The 14,451-nt window shown below is 40.7% G+C and overlaps 1 protein-coding gene across 1 annotated transcript in view; it reads left to right on the forward strand.

The window, feature by feature from the left end:
* DIP2C (disco interacting protein 2 homolog C) overlaps positions 1-14,451 on the forward strand; it is a gene marked incomplete at its 5' end in the record, with an annotated part of 146,133 nt that overhangs the window by 42,458 nt on the left and 89,224 nt on the right. Inside the window, 2 exons of the mRNA XM_035888412.1 lie at positions 6,892-6,983; positions 10,893-11,003. Of these exons, the coding sequence (XP_035744305.1) occupies positions 6,892-6,983; positions 10,893-11,003 (203 nt within the window). The remainder of the gene's footprint in view (positions 1-6,891; positions 6,984-10,892; positions 11,004-14,451) is intronic.

Raw genomic sequence — 14,451 nt, forward strand, 5'->3', positions numbered from 1 at the left:
TGTGGCAAAGAGCAATAGATTGGTGTGATAGGACCTTGTGTGATTTACTGGAATGAATTTCCCTACCTAGCAGTGGCTGATGTGGCTATGGTACAGTTAGTGTGGACTTAAGTGATGAGTGCTCCAAAGCATGATGTGCTGTTGTGCCTTAGGGGAAGTAGTTTAAAGTTACTCTTTCAGCTGTTGCTTAAAATCATCTCTGCCTTCCCATTTCCCTGCAGGAAATTTTACGGCATATTTTTTGAGCTTTTTCTCTTTGTAGCATTCCAGGACTGTTTTCCTCCATGTGTCTCAGATTACTGTAGATAGAAGAAATGAGAAACTGCACTTGTAGGCTTGATCTTTTTTTCAAGCAAATTTTTGAAGCGGTTTGCCTCAGTTCTTGAAGTTCTTCTCAGTCCCCCAGCTGTAATCTTTATTTAATGTACTCTCTTAAACTCTTTTTAGTGAATGAAAAACTATGAATATTACTTATTTCTCAAATATTTTGTTCCTCTGGGAACTTGGTTAAGTAGAGAACATCTTAGTTAAGTTATTCACAATCCCTTTATAAATCAAATCACTGAATATGCATAAATTGAAATGTCTGAGATATGGGAAGGAAAGATATCTTTATCGGGTTTTATGTAAGTCTGAACTCTGACTAGAAACCTAATATGTGCTTTGAGGAAAAAGAAGACAATTTCTGGCTCAGACAAAGTTAATCAGAGTAGTCAGGCATCTGGTTTTGGTATTGTTGATATTAATAATGAAGCGCTTAGTGATTTCTTAGAGGAGAAACATGAATAAAGGACAATTAAATCCTATATAGTACTTACGCTATCACAGTTACTTTTCTTACTTAAAATGATTATTCTAAAAAGAATCAGAAAGGCTGGGGAAAAGGTAAAAAGCTGAAAGTAGTTTGGGAATGAGTGAGTTTTCAGCTTTCTTATTGTAACCATTATTAAAAACAACAAAACAAGTACCAGTTAACTACATCTGATTCAAAGAATCTCATTTCTTTTATCTAACACTTTCTGTAATCAGATTTTTATAAAACCATTTTCAGTAGCTCCAATGTATTGTTTCCCACATCAGAGGCCCATGGGAGACAGCAAGGCTAGCAAAAAAGAGCAGAGAAGGCTCTCTGGATAAAGAAGTATTTTTTCCTTATCTATTTGGATTCTGTGGAGAAACAAATGCCTGAAAAATGGCATTTTTTCAAATGAATTGCCCATAAAAAAAAAACCTCAATGCAAGTGTAAACATTTTGAGGCCAAAGTCATGCTGCCTTAGCAGAGGTGATGTAGCTTATACTGGAGATACCCTGAGATGGCAACAACAGACTGAAAATAGCCAACCCCAAGCCGTGCTGCACCTGGCGTGTGACCTGGACCCCACATCCTCCTGCTGCAAGAATATCCTAGGCCAGGAATTTCACAATTATCAGGAGGAGAGGGAGGGAATCAAGACTCTTCTAACCAAGTAGCTACATAACTGGACTGCCCTTATCTCTGAAATAATTCAGTGCTTGCAGAGGTATGGGTAGTCATGGTTCAAGTCTCTAGGTAGATATCAAACCTATGATTGTTTAATACTTTAAACCTTTATTTCTTCAATAAAAAGACAGAAAATTACTTTAAAAAAACCTGTATTACAATCTATGATTAAGCCTGGAGTATCAAGCACTGTAATAGCAAGGTTACCTCTATTCTGAGTATGTCTGGAGTCTTTTGTTCTCTGCAACAGAACGTTTTTGCTCTTTTTCTTTGGATTTTTTCTCCCAAAAGACAACAACTTCATTTGCTGCTCAGGATGGGTCTAAAGAGTTTATGAAGAAAGGGTTAACAGAGCAGCAGAACTGCAACTATTATTTTGCAAAGCAGAAAAAGTGCCCCTTTACCTGCATAGCCTTGGGAAGTTTGTCATTTACACCAGATTTAATAAATACTCTTGTTTCTATTTAATATAAGAAATGTCCTACTGCGATATTGAGAAAATGAATATTTGCCAAAATTATTTGCAGTTAAACTTTGGCAGTCTCGCAATTGCTGCGCACGGAGATTGGTAAGCAACCACTGGTTTGGCTTTGTTGAGTGTGGTTCTGAAAAGCATCCTGAAGATGATAAGGCAGTTGACTGTGGTTTGTTTTCTCTCTGAGTTTTCTCCCTGATACAGCTTTTCTCTTACGACCTTCTTTACATTCAACACAAATGTCCTTTTACAGATTTGTGAAGGAAGAAGAAGGGGATTTACTTCAGTGTCATGTGGAAAGCATCTAATTTTTGTTAATTCATCCCTTTTGTGTGGTTTTTAAGACCTGGTGGTTTCCTTTACCCTCATAAAGTGTTGCTTAACCAGATGGGACTGGCTATTAACTCACTCTGGCTTGCTGAATTTTAGTTGGTAAAAGATACTGCCCTCTGAATAGACTGTTAAAAAAAGAACAAGACCAAATACAGGTGAAATGTAAAATATGTGGTTGCTGGTGTAGGTTTGCTACTATTCAACTAAATTAAAATTCCAGCAGCAAAAGAAAGGGGACTTGCCCCACACAGGTGTTAGCAGTGTTTGTCACAGCTGCCGGAAGGCAAGATGCTGTTTTCCATCCTGTCCTACCTGAGAATATCTGCGCACAGAATCTCTGCTGGATATGGCTGGGCTTCAGAGGCATAGCGGTACTTGCTGGTACTTGCTGGGCAGTGGGAACACTCAGCTTAGTTTGCAAGTGTGTGAAGAGCATTAAGGGTGACTTGGCCTCCCTGCATAAACACGCTGCTAGGGCTTGCAAGCCTGGCAGCAGCACTCTGGGCAAGTGATAGATCGCCTTTAGAAGATTTATTTCAGTAAATGCTTCAGCAATTATAAGTTAGGTAATGATAGATGCAGAGGAAAGCTTAATTTCTTACCATCTTGTGGAGTTATGCAAGATCTTGGAAAGCAGCACCTCCATTAGCAGCTTGATGGGAGGTAGGAACAAGGTTACAATTTGTAGTAGCGGCAGAGGTGTGCGTTAACTGGATGTAGTTGGAGTTTTGTTTTCCAAAATCAAGTTGGGAAATTTCTGTGGTCACCTACCAGTCTGCTTTGTTTGGGAAATAGTTTTTTGACCTGAAAACTGAGGGGTAATTCAGGTACTTAAAAATCTAGTGCCTGTCGTTACCCCGATGTGTGGGTGTGACCGCCAGACACGGCACAGGGTCTGCAGAGCCCAGGCCCCAGAGCCTGGTACCCTCCAGAAGGAGGGTACTCTCGTGCCCAAATCACTCAAATCTCTCACTGATGGCTTACCTCTGTAGGTGACTTGCCAAATCTTCATTTTTAAATGCAAAAAAGTAGCTGCTCATGTATGGCTGGTGAGCAGATCAGAGCCTGGCAGGGACAAATCCCATCCCTGGTGTTGTTCAGAAGGACCCCGCTGCAGTGGGGACACGGGCAGGAAGGCGAGGAAGAGGAGGGCTGGCGGGGTCTGGTCTGTGCCTGGGGAAGCAGCAGGGGGGCAGCAGCAGTGCTTGAGGGCCCTGCGCCCCACTGCGTCTGCTCTGCCAGGCTGCGGCCGGGCCGAGGGCAGCTTTTTGCTGCGGCACTGAGCTGAAACGCGGGCTGGAGCACTCACTGCTAAATGAAACTGTCGCTTGAGATTCCTACATCTGCCCTCCTGTCTTCAAGCCAACTTCAAGAGGATTAATGGCAGTGTGCTTGTCTGAGGAGGACCGGTGCTTCATTGGCTCTGGCTGAGGACAACGGGGCATATCCACCGTGGCCCCAAACGGCCAGGTTTCTGCTGTAGCCCGTGTAGTGAAGACATTTTGCCTCACACAAGGGCCGGCCCGGTGGCACTGAGCCCTGGGTGAGGCACAGGCAGGGCCGCCCTCTCCCGCTGCCCAGCTGGGCACTGGATGGAGGCCGCGGCGAGGTCGCAGCATCGGGATTTGTGGGAGAGGTTTTAGCAATCGGCTCTCTCCCAGCACCATCTAATCTCAAGTTTGCAAAGGAAGAATTATACTGAATTGCAACCGAGGCAGAAGCAAGGAAGGAAATACTTCAAAGATTTCCTTCTTTATAACATCCTCTGTTACTGAGGGCTTTTATCCTGCGGTTGTGGAGTCCTTTGTATTTCTCAGTGACGTTGCGGGGGGGCAAACAGCCAAGGTGGCAAAATAAACGCATGGTTTGGTCCAGCTCTGGTCAGAAACTTGTGCCCCATCCAGCAGCCACAGATCTGGCCCTGATGATTCACACATTCCTGGCTCCAGCTTCTGGATTACTGCTCCCTTTGTAGCCCTTTTTTTTTTTTTTAATTTATTTCTTTTTTGGAACGCAGCTATATACCCTGGAAGAAAAATTGTGGGCTTCCTGTTGAAAGTGTTCCAGTTCAAGATCTGGATGGACCTTGCTCTGCCTGCCGGCCAGGGTGCCTGGCGGCTCCGCCTGGAGCAGAGGCAGCAGCAGCCAGGGTCAGGCTGAGCCCGCAAGGGTTACAGCAAAGTTGTGGAGCTTTTAAGGGACGCAGGGGAGACCGTATATTCCAGCTCCTTCCCAGCTGAATGCAAACGAGCTTCTTTGTTCCAGTTTTCCACAGTTTCATACCCATACGCACATGCAGTTAGCTTGGCTAATTAACATAGTTCGGTATTGCACCAGTAAATAGAGCAGGAAAAAGCTGTGGTGACGGACAATTCAAGTCTTTTCTGACCATTAGAAAATACTACGGGCATTTTCGGTGTAGTTCAAAGTGTATTTAAACGGAAAGGCGAGGAATTAGGGAGGCAGCCTTATATGCTCTATGTTTCAGAAGCTGAAATAAAATTTTGGCAATAAAAGGGCATCATGACAAAATGTATTTTAAGACTTAATTATTTAAAACTTTAGTAGAAAGTACTCCTCTAAATTTTCTTAGTCTCTGAGAAAAATTTCTGCAGTTACTCAGATCACTTACGTGGAGATGGTTGTACTGCATACCCAAGTACTTCTGAAAGAAGGCATCTAAATACTTTAATATGAATAGCCCTTAGATTTTTAAGAAAATACTGTAGGATGGCACGTTTAATAGATGAAAAATTAGTGTGGATATGCCACAAATGCAAATTTAAGACTTGTAACAGATTTAATCTCCATAGCTCAGACAGAACTTCTCACAGCAGCCCTTTATGTCTCTCAGAAAAGGGATTAAAAATTCAATGTTCATTTCAGGCTTGAAAGTGTTTTGTGTAAAGATGGTTCTTTCTTGCAATTCAGAACTTTTACTAGGCTTTTGATTTCCATTCTCCAATTTTCTGTATCATTACTAATTGCTCTTTTAAGTTTGTTGCCACTGAAACTCTAATGTTGGAAACCTTTAAGAAAAAGAATCTTTTCTTTCTTAAGTCATCCTTGTTTTTTTCTTACTTGCTTGTCAAGTTTAAGTGTTGACTGTAGCAGCAGGGATGCTTTTAAAGACTTTCCATCAAATGCAGGTAGTTCTGCCTCATTGCTGTAAGGGTTAATCCTGCAGATGTACGCCTGTATCCATGCTGACTTTCTAGTGGAAAAGAATCAAGTTAAGTTTATTTCTGAGCATTGAGGCGGGTCAGCATGCAAATGCTGGAGTAATTTTAAATAAATGAAAAACTGTAAAACATAGTTTTACAATACAATATTACCATTTTCATAAGAAGTAATTGCATTTAGTACTTTCTCAGTAACAAGCAGCAGTGATCCTTCCAATTTTCCTTAAGAGGAAAAAAAGAAAATCTGGCCTTCTCATCTTCGTTATATTTACATCACATTTGCACTTAAAAATAATTCAGCAGTATTGCGTTTTATAACCAGGATGTGGAGGAACTTATAACAACTGCTTGGCTTAGTTATAAATAGCAATACTGCCTGTTTGGGAGCGTGAACCGCTGAACCCCATAGGTAATCCATTGTCAGAACCTATTATCGTTTAAGTTATTGGTGGACATGAATTAAAGATTTGTTACTGTCAGACTGAATACTGCTTAAGGACAGTACCCAGGGGCCAGCCAAGAACAAGGGCTGTTACACTTGGTATTGTTCAAATGGAAGTAACAAGGTCTCTAAACAAAGGCAATCTGAAAGAGCTTGCCAAGTTGGAAGATGCTGACCACTTGAAGGATTTAACGAAAGGCATGTAACCCATGTGGCCAGTGAGGTCTTGATGAGATTCTTCTTTAAAGAATATTGGGGCAAGGTCTTGATAAGAATTAGCTAAGTGCAGAGATGGAGAGATGAAGCAAGGATGAAAAGAGATGGTTAAAAGGAAGGGTACCTGGGGCAAGTGAAATGAAACTGAGGGAAGAGAGGATATGGGAGGGGGTGAGAAGAAAAAGCCAAGTTAAATGGATGAAGGCCCAGAATTAAAAGTGAAATGCTGCCTACAGATGTGCTAAGGATCAGAAGGTCCCTGCTGCTTCAGTGTGCCCCTTTGGCTGCGGGGTGTTTTCTGTTTGTTGGGGTTTTTTCCTTGTCTCTGCTTCTTGGGCCTCCTTTCCTTTTTCCCTTGGTGGCTTGGGGCAGAAGAAGTGCTGTCATGAAACCCAAGCAATGCCCTCGGAGGTGAGCCTGGGCTGAAGGGCGGCTTGTCCAGCTTGCTGCAGCTAAGGATATTACAGTGATCCGTCCAGACTCGATGCTCCAGCCACAAAGTAAGAAGACTACTTCTGCCATGAAGAAAACTATTCTTACTTTTTATTTTCTTCGTAAAAATGCTGCTGTCTTGGAAAAAAGAAGTTCAAAGGAAGCTTCTGATGGGGATTTAAATATTTCTACTAGTCCTGGTCATGTTTAGTTGGAAAACTAATAATGTTCCTACTGTTTTTTTCACTGCTTAGGTATTCTTTCCCTTCAATAGTCTGGTAAAACATAAGACGAATTTTAACATTAATTTCACAAATTTTGTGTTAATAGGCAAACTTTGGACCAGAAGTATGAAGGTTGCTTACAATATACTACATAAATTAGGCACAAAACAGGAACCAATGGTACGACCTGGAGACAGGGTGAGTATCTCAATGGTTTTTAATTACTAATAATTCAGATCCCACCTTGACAAAGAGAGAACGAGGTATTTGGGACGCTCAGAGGAAATTAATGAAGTTAAATATTGGGGAGGTGAAATCTGCCTTTTACTCAGAAAAAGTCTGATCGTTCAGACCAGATGTTTTGAACTGCCTAATAAATAACCTGAGCTGGTACTCTCTGAATGGTAACTTGAAGTTGTGGCAACATTAACAATAAACATTCCCATGGAAAGTGATTTGGGGCATAGAACAGCAGTCTGTTTAGCAAAAGCTTGGCTATGGAGCCTGGAGGTGTCATGTGGGTAAAAAACTTACTTACTAATGACTTTGTAGTTGTTGAGACAGTAGAAGCAAGAGAAGCATTGTGGAGGACAAAGACAAGCCAAGTAAGCACATTTGGGCAGCCAGTTAAATAAATAAATTACGCTGACTGGTAACATGGAGAATATTTCCATTCCTGGTTCCTGACTCTGATGCAGCTACTGCTAGAGGATGAATCTCAGTGAGTGGATAAGGTCCACAGAGAGCCAGAGTTATAGAGGTAACATCTGAAGTTGTTAAATGAAGACAAGAACATCCTATGGTTTTGCAGCTGACATACTTATAAAACCTACCGCTTCCCCTGTCAAGGCTGGCCGAGCCTGCTACCCTTTTTCTCTGCCAGACCGTGTATAGAAATTTCCACAGGTCCCATTCCAGGTTGGCTTTAAGCCATGGGATGGAGATTCCAGAACAAATTTGCGAGAAATGCAAATTTCAGTCCTGGCTTAGTGCTTAGAGTTTTGAGGGTAGGATTAAGACTTCCTCCCCCAGGGTCTGATAGCAATTCCAATACTGTTGGTTCACTTGATCTTCTTGTGCCACATGTGAGAAACATGCCTGTTTGCAGTACACATTTCTAAGGGCTTCAAAAAGGAGAGCATGCAGTAATGCTTCCCAAAAGAAGAAGAAGAAAAAAAAAAATAAAAAGAGAAGCCTTTCAGTCCTTCCTATGTTTCTTTTTGAAATAAATCATAAAGAATTTAACTAAAGGATCTCGAGATCCTTAATCTAAATTGCTTCCTGCAATAGCATTCAGCCCCAGGAGTGGGATCTGAAGAATCTCTTTTACTTGATAGACAAGTGTGTCTCTAAGCAACAGCAGAAGAAACAAGTTGTTCAAGTGTACACATCAAAACATTCCCACCCTCACCCCCACCCCCCAAAAGCTCCAAAAGGAATAAGTTCACATATGGGCAGCGCACATCAATCCCTATCTATTGTGTGCTAACTGCCCATCTCCCTATTATTTACTGCAGCAGCCACTGGCATCTCCTAACATTAAGAAAGGATTTGTGGATAATTCAGGCTGAAAGCTGGAAGTTTAGCTAGTGCAGGACACATAAAAAACAAATTGCAGCTCTTCTAAAATAAGCCCACATAGATTGCAGTGAAACAAATGTTTATAGCTGAGTGCTGAAAGCATATGCTTTGCGTTGTAAAAACATCTTGCCCAGCATCCCTGTGTAACAGAAACATGATCATTTGAAGCAACTTCATGTTGAAGATGAGGTGTTAGTGTACTTCTGATGTTCCAGGCTGTTATTCTGGCTGTTATCCCCCTGTTGTAATAACATAAAAGCTTTCTGACCTCTTTGAAGATGGCTTTTTATTCTAAGTAATGTTTTTTGTGTGACAACAGTTAAAGGTGTTTTTTAAATATGAAATGAAATACAGACATATATTTCTGGTCTTTTCTAAGTGAGAGTGTAATTGTTTCCTTATGTTAATATTACATAAAATTCAGAAAGGCCTTTTTCCCTTTAAAAGCATCTTCTATCAATACAACTCTATTTTTCACGACTACCGTTAAATGACTCCTTAGGTCTTTGTCTGAGCCAAAAAATAGGTGAATGTGCCTGCATTTGATTCCCTGTATTATTATAGTACACGATGAACTGCATTTGCCTTCTATAGTAACTTCAGAAATTTAACCTTGTGTCACCCCAGACAGCTGCTTGGAAATTAAGCTTGCCCTCTGAAATATCTCCGAGATAACCAGATTCTCATCTGGTAATACACACTCTGTTTTGTTTTCCTTCAACGTTATCCCTTTTTGCTTTTACACACATTATTTATTTATTTGGTGCAGGTCTGTTAGTGATTAACGTTTTTTGGAGGGGAAGTCAATGCCTCATTCCCACTGGACTTCAGTGAGATTTTTTCACCTCTGTCAGCTCCTTTGCAAAGATTCCCAGCCAAACCTTCACTGTGTGTATGTAAACAAAGACCAACACAAACCCCAACACTCCTCAAAGTATCTTTTGGGATCTTTCAACATCTTTCAGATGTTTGCTGAGCTCAGCAAACTCTACCATCCTCTCAGTGCACCTAGCAAAATCCCTTCCTTCCCATTTCCCCTGAGGCTACTTATGGTAGGTTCATGGAAAATACATACAGTAAGCTTTGCACAGCCATCTCCAGCAGTTGGATTGTTTCACGTGCAAGTGTACAGCTAAAGTAGCAATGTATTTTCTCTGAAGTTTCTCTAAACAGTTCTGAAGTTACAGGCTTCAGCTTAAAAACAGAGATATTTGGGACCCACTTGGACAAGGTTGGTTAGATTTCTTCCAGTTTGAAGAAAATGTTTGAGTTGTTTGAAGCTAATCTATGGGAGGCAACTATCTTTGAAGCCCTATGAAATCACTGGAAACGCTTTTAATCTCCAGTAACTGAACCTTGGAGCGTATATGAAAACATAATGATTTTACTTCAAGAGGTTGAAACACAGAACTCCTATGGATGTCAAAGCAGTCAAAAGTCAAGAATTATTAAGTAGTTTCAGCAAATTTTAAGATGCAGAGATACTCTGATCCTGTGTGGAAGCCCAAAGGAATTAAGTTCTAAGTCATTTGCCATGCCTTTTGCATGCCACTTCAGTTGAACATCCAAGATAGTTGCCAAGATAGTGCATCTAACTGAACCAAAACAAAAATGTAGACAGGATTTAGCCACTGAGGTCGTTCAGCAATGAGAGCAGTAGTCTTCCCTGCCCTTGCAAGGAGAGTCGTGGACTCTCTAAGTTGCTGGATCCTCAGTGAGACTGGGCACTCTTGCCTCTCCTTCCCCTTTGCCCCTGGAGGATCTAAGCTGTTGCCTGCAGTGCCCACAGAAATAAGCCACACAGTTCAGCACATTGAGGGAGGAAGGGCGCCCTGTGAGCAGACAGGTGATTTGCTGTGATACTTTATATTTTCTTGGCATTCTTTTGTCTAAATAGTTCCCTAGCCCTAAAGCTGCGAGGTTTAACAAATCCAGGCTTAGGCTGTCACACTACATGGCCAGCTCTGGATGTGACCTTTGCTTCTCTAGATATCGACTGTATTCTCTAAGTACATAGAAACTTCTACACTTGGACAACAGTCCAATCCTAAAATGAAATTGTTCTTTGAAGCAAAACAGAGAGAGACAAAACAGAATGTGTTAGTGCTTGACATAATGCCATAGTAAGTCTGGGTAATCTGAATTGGTCACAGATCTACCTTGTTTTCAGTAACTTCAAGCAAATTATTAAATTAGAATGTAAAATTCTATTAATTCATTTTATGTGGTTGTTTAACATCTGTAAAGCAATCAGTAAATTGAGAACCAGATGAAAGGTTTTGTCAATGTTGGAAACAATGTGGCATGAAAATAATTAACTCCATCATAAGTGAAAATGTTCACAAAAGGAATATCTATCAGAGTAAATTCCTTCTGATTCTTCATTCATCTTTAATTAGGTATTTGAATAATTATCATAGAAATGTTTTGGTAATCATCTCTCTCCAAAAGGAAGCATGGAAATTCCAGTTATTGTTATCTGAAGCCTGGGATAAAACATTTTTAACATACATCTTTTTGTTTCAGGTAACACTTGTATTTCCTAACAATGATCCTGCTGCCTTCATGGTCGCATTTTATGGCTGCCTGCTTGCGGAAGTTGTCCCTGTCCCTATTGAAGTGCCACTTACAAGAAAGGTAGGGAACTGAATTTCTTGTCTATTCTGCATTTTAAAACTTATGTCAGAACAAATCACAACTGAACATAGCTTTTGAGTACATTTTTGAGGCTAACTAGCTCTGAATCTGAGGATACAAAGATAGTGCTGTGTGGTGAGTTATATATAGTTCCTTTTTTTCTGTGATGGAAAATCTGAAGATGTGCTTGCAATTTCAGCAAATGCAGATCTTTCTGGAAAAGGAGAGGAAAATTTTCCAAGAGAACAGCTCTGCCAGTCCTAGATGGATTATCTTTGTAGCCTCTCAAAGCATTCTGGTGTTGGCCACTGACAAAGAATCATTGGCAACAACTGCTGATTTTCCACCTGTCCCTGCAACCCAAGCTATGTTATAATGCCACTATTGCTGTGTATGCTACTTCAGAGCAGTTATGGAAATGCCTTCTCCTGTGTCTATATGTGCATATGTATCCCAGAGCTTCTGTCACCATGGTCATCTCCACCAAGGGTGGCACTTGAACAAATTAAGTTTGGGAATTCTCGCTGCAGAACATACAATTTATAAAGAAAATGGACTATTGCTAATCAAAAGCCTTTCATGTCCAGTGTTGGTTCAGAGATTCAACCCTGTGTCCTAGGGAAGTTGCGGTAAGCAGATACAGCAGTTCCAGCCAGAAAGAATGCCTGGGGACAGGGAGGGGAGGTGGCTCAGTGGTGTAAGTGAGCCACAGCTAAGAAGCTTACACCGGTGCTGCTGAACTTGTGGGGTTTTTTTCTGAGGATGTATGCCTTGAATGCAGCAGCAAAATGTGTTTATTCATGAAAAGCTCTTTTTGTCATATCCCCTTAACTTTACCATGGCTGGCTGCAATGCCTGTTGTAAGGTTCTCCCGATATCCCATTATATCATCCCTTTCTTATTGGCTAGCTCTAATAATGCCTTACTTTAATTACTTGGTCTGCAATTATTCACATAACGTGTATTCTTTAATCCATACAAGCTTTCTTTTTTAAATAGAATTATTTTGGAAAACGTTGATTGAAGCCATGAGGTTTTCCCAAGAAAAGGTCTGGGGAAATGTATTGCTTTGCTCACATTTTCATTTTCAGTTGTCAAGGGCTTTTCTTTGAAATGCTCTGGTGTCACAACACCCTGGAGCAGAAGCTGAAATCTTTGTTTCATGGACAGGTACCCTGCCTTTCAAATGAAAAGCCATGAAAACAAGTTTCTAAGCCCTCATAAAGGCTTTGCAGTTTGCACATCTCACATAGCAGTTCAACAGCTAAAAATACCTGGAGATTCCTTCCTAACTGAACCTTCCTCACCTCTGAGAAGCTGAGTTAATCTCATCATTTCTCCATTATGTTCAAACATGCTCTGGCCAACATCTGTGGTGGGCCCTTGCCATGGTGAAACCAGAAGCTGTCAGGGAAAAGAGGGGTGGGAGCTGAAGGAAGGGACGGTTTGCTCAACTGGTGAAGGAGTAGAGAGGGATGGGAGCAAGTGAGTGGATCAGACAACAAAAGGCCATGATCCAGCTGAGCAGATGGGAGGGAAGCTGAGCGGAAGGAAGGACACTAGGAACCAAGGCAAAGAGGAGACGGGAGGTGCCCTGGCTTAACTGGCTAAGACTGGAGGAAAGGTGCAGGTCAGCTATAAAGGCCATGCCAGGGAATAAGATGGGACCTCAACTAGTCTACCTGTTGTGGGGAATAGGGTTATGCTATTTTATTTGTAAAATGTTGTATTTGAGAGCACTGAGAGGGAGACATGACTAGAATGAGGGTAATGATTTTAGTAGAAATACAGCACGTGTGTCAGGCTGTCACCATGCTTTCACATGGGAGTGCAGGACCTTAAGATAGTTTGAGGCAGTTACATAACGTCCTGCATTATTTCAATATAAAACAGATTTTAAATGCATCAAAAAAAAAAAAGAGAGCAGACTATGTACATTTTAAGATCATACATGGGTAAGTCTGCTTTCATTCTACAAAAAAGAGAATCAACGTACCTTTGAGGGTTAAAAAGTCTAATATGCCTTTCCCTGTTACTACCTTCAGAGTTTTAATGACAGTACATGGATAGATGTAAATCTGATTTATTTTTGACCATCTGATACCACATCCATCCAGTAAACTATAAAATCCAGCTGTCCAACTAAATATTCTATGTCAAATTAATAACTTACACTAATTTGGCTGAACCTCTCGGGTGTTGGTTTTTTTTAAATATCTGAGTATACATGGATATATAAATACACACACATGCATATATATATATTTATATAAAGGAATATCTACAGACTTAGACTGTTTTAACTACTGCCAAGATCATTCCATAATGTTTAAATATCAAATTAATAAAAGAATAACAGAGATGTCAGTGGTATAGTTAAAAAGGCAACATGATCTATGATCTATAAATAAAACTATGCAATCTCACAGCATATACTATAGCAAATATTTTTGCATTTGTTTATATGCAATGGGAACTGGAGTGGAAACAATGAGAGGAAAATCGTGTTCTGAGTCATCCCAGAAGGAATACCTCTGCTTGGTCAAATGGCAGCAGATTGCTTCTGGCATCGATGGGAAGATGTCATTCATGTCATCGCACAATGGCCTGGGCTGTTCTTTTATGCTTTCCCATTATTTGTCCTCTTTTCTACATGCTTCAGTACATTCTGGCAGTGGACATGTTTTGGTTTGCTTTTTGGAAGACAGAAATGTGAACTAACAAATAGACCGACACTTACATTATAGGCTAATACAGACGTAACAGAATAATAAGCTGATACATGATGAGCTATTTCAGGGAGTTATATTATGAGCACATTTTTAATATTAAAAATCTGCATTAGCAGCTTTAATACTGGTCTGCATTTTCATAAAGAAGAGTTTTTCACAGCTCTGTGCAAATTTTTTGTGCCTGGCATTTTAAAATTGGGCAGTAATGTTTGCAGCCAGATAGCCTTTTGACTTACATATTGCTCTGCAGCCATCTATACCCATATGGCAGTAAAGGTTTTTGCTTTACCAGCCCATAGATTTTGTGTGCATTCCTTTTTCTTCGTAGCATGACTGTTACTTTTTTAAGGTTTTGGCAGGGTTTTTTTCTGGTTCATTATTCGGTGAGGGTCCATCTCCCCTTGCTCTTTTCCTTCCATATTCCAACTGTGTGTTGATAGACTACTTCGAATTAGTTGTACTGCCCCAGGGACTTCAGGAGACCTGTCTGACCTGGCATCTGGGACGGATTGCCTGAATGCCCAGCAACCACACAGCATTCTCCAGTTTAGTTTTATTCTCAGAATGCTTCCTGGTGTTCAGCAAAGAACTGGAAACTGGCATGCATGTCAGCATGACTTTGGATCTAAAATTAAAAAATGAAATCCCAGGCTTTTTTTTAAGTACGTCAAAATGAACTATTTCTTCTAGAAGCAGCAGCCAGGGGTTCCACGGTC

The sequence above is a fragment of the Egretta garzetta genome, unplaced genomic scaffold (assembly GCF_000687185.1).
Source record: "Egretta garzetta isolate BGI_Z169 unplaced genomic scaffold, ASM68718v1 scaffold181, whole genome shotgun sequence".
Lineage (NCBI taxonomy): Eukaryota > Metazoa > Chordata > Aves > Pelecaniformes > Ardeidae > Egretta > Egretta garzetta.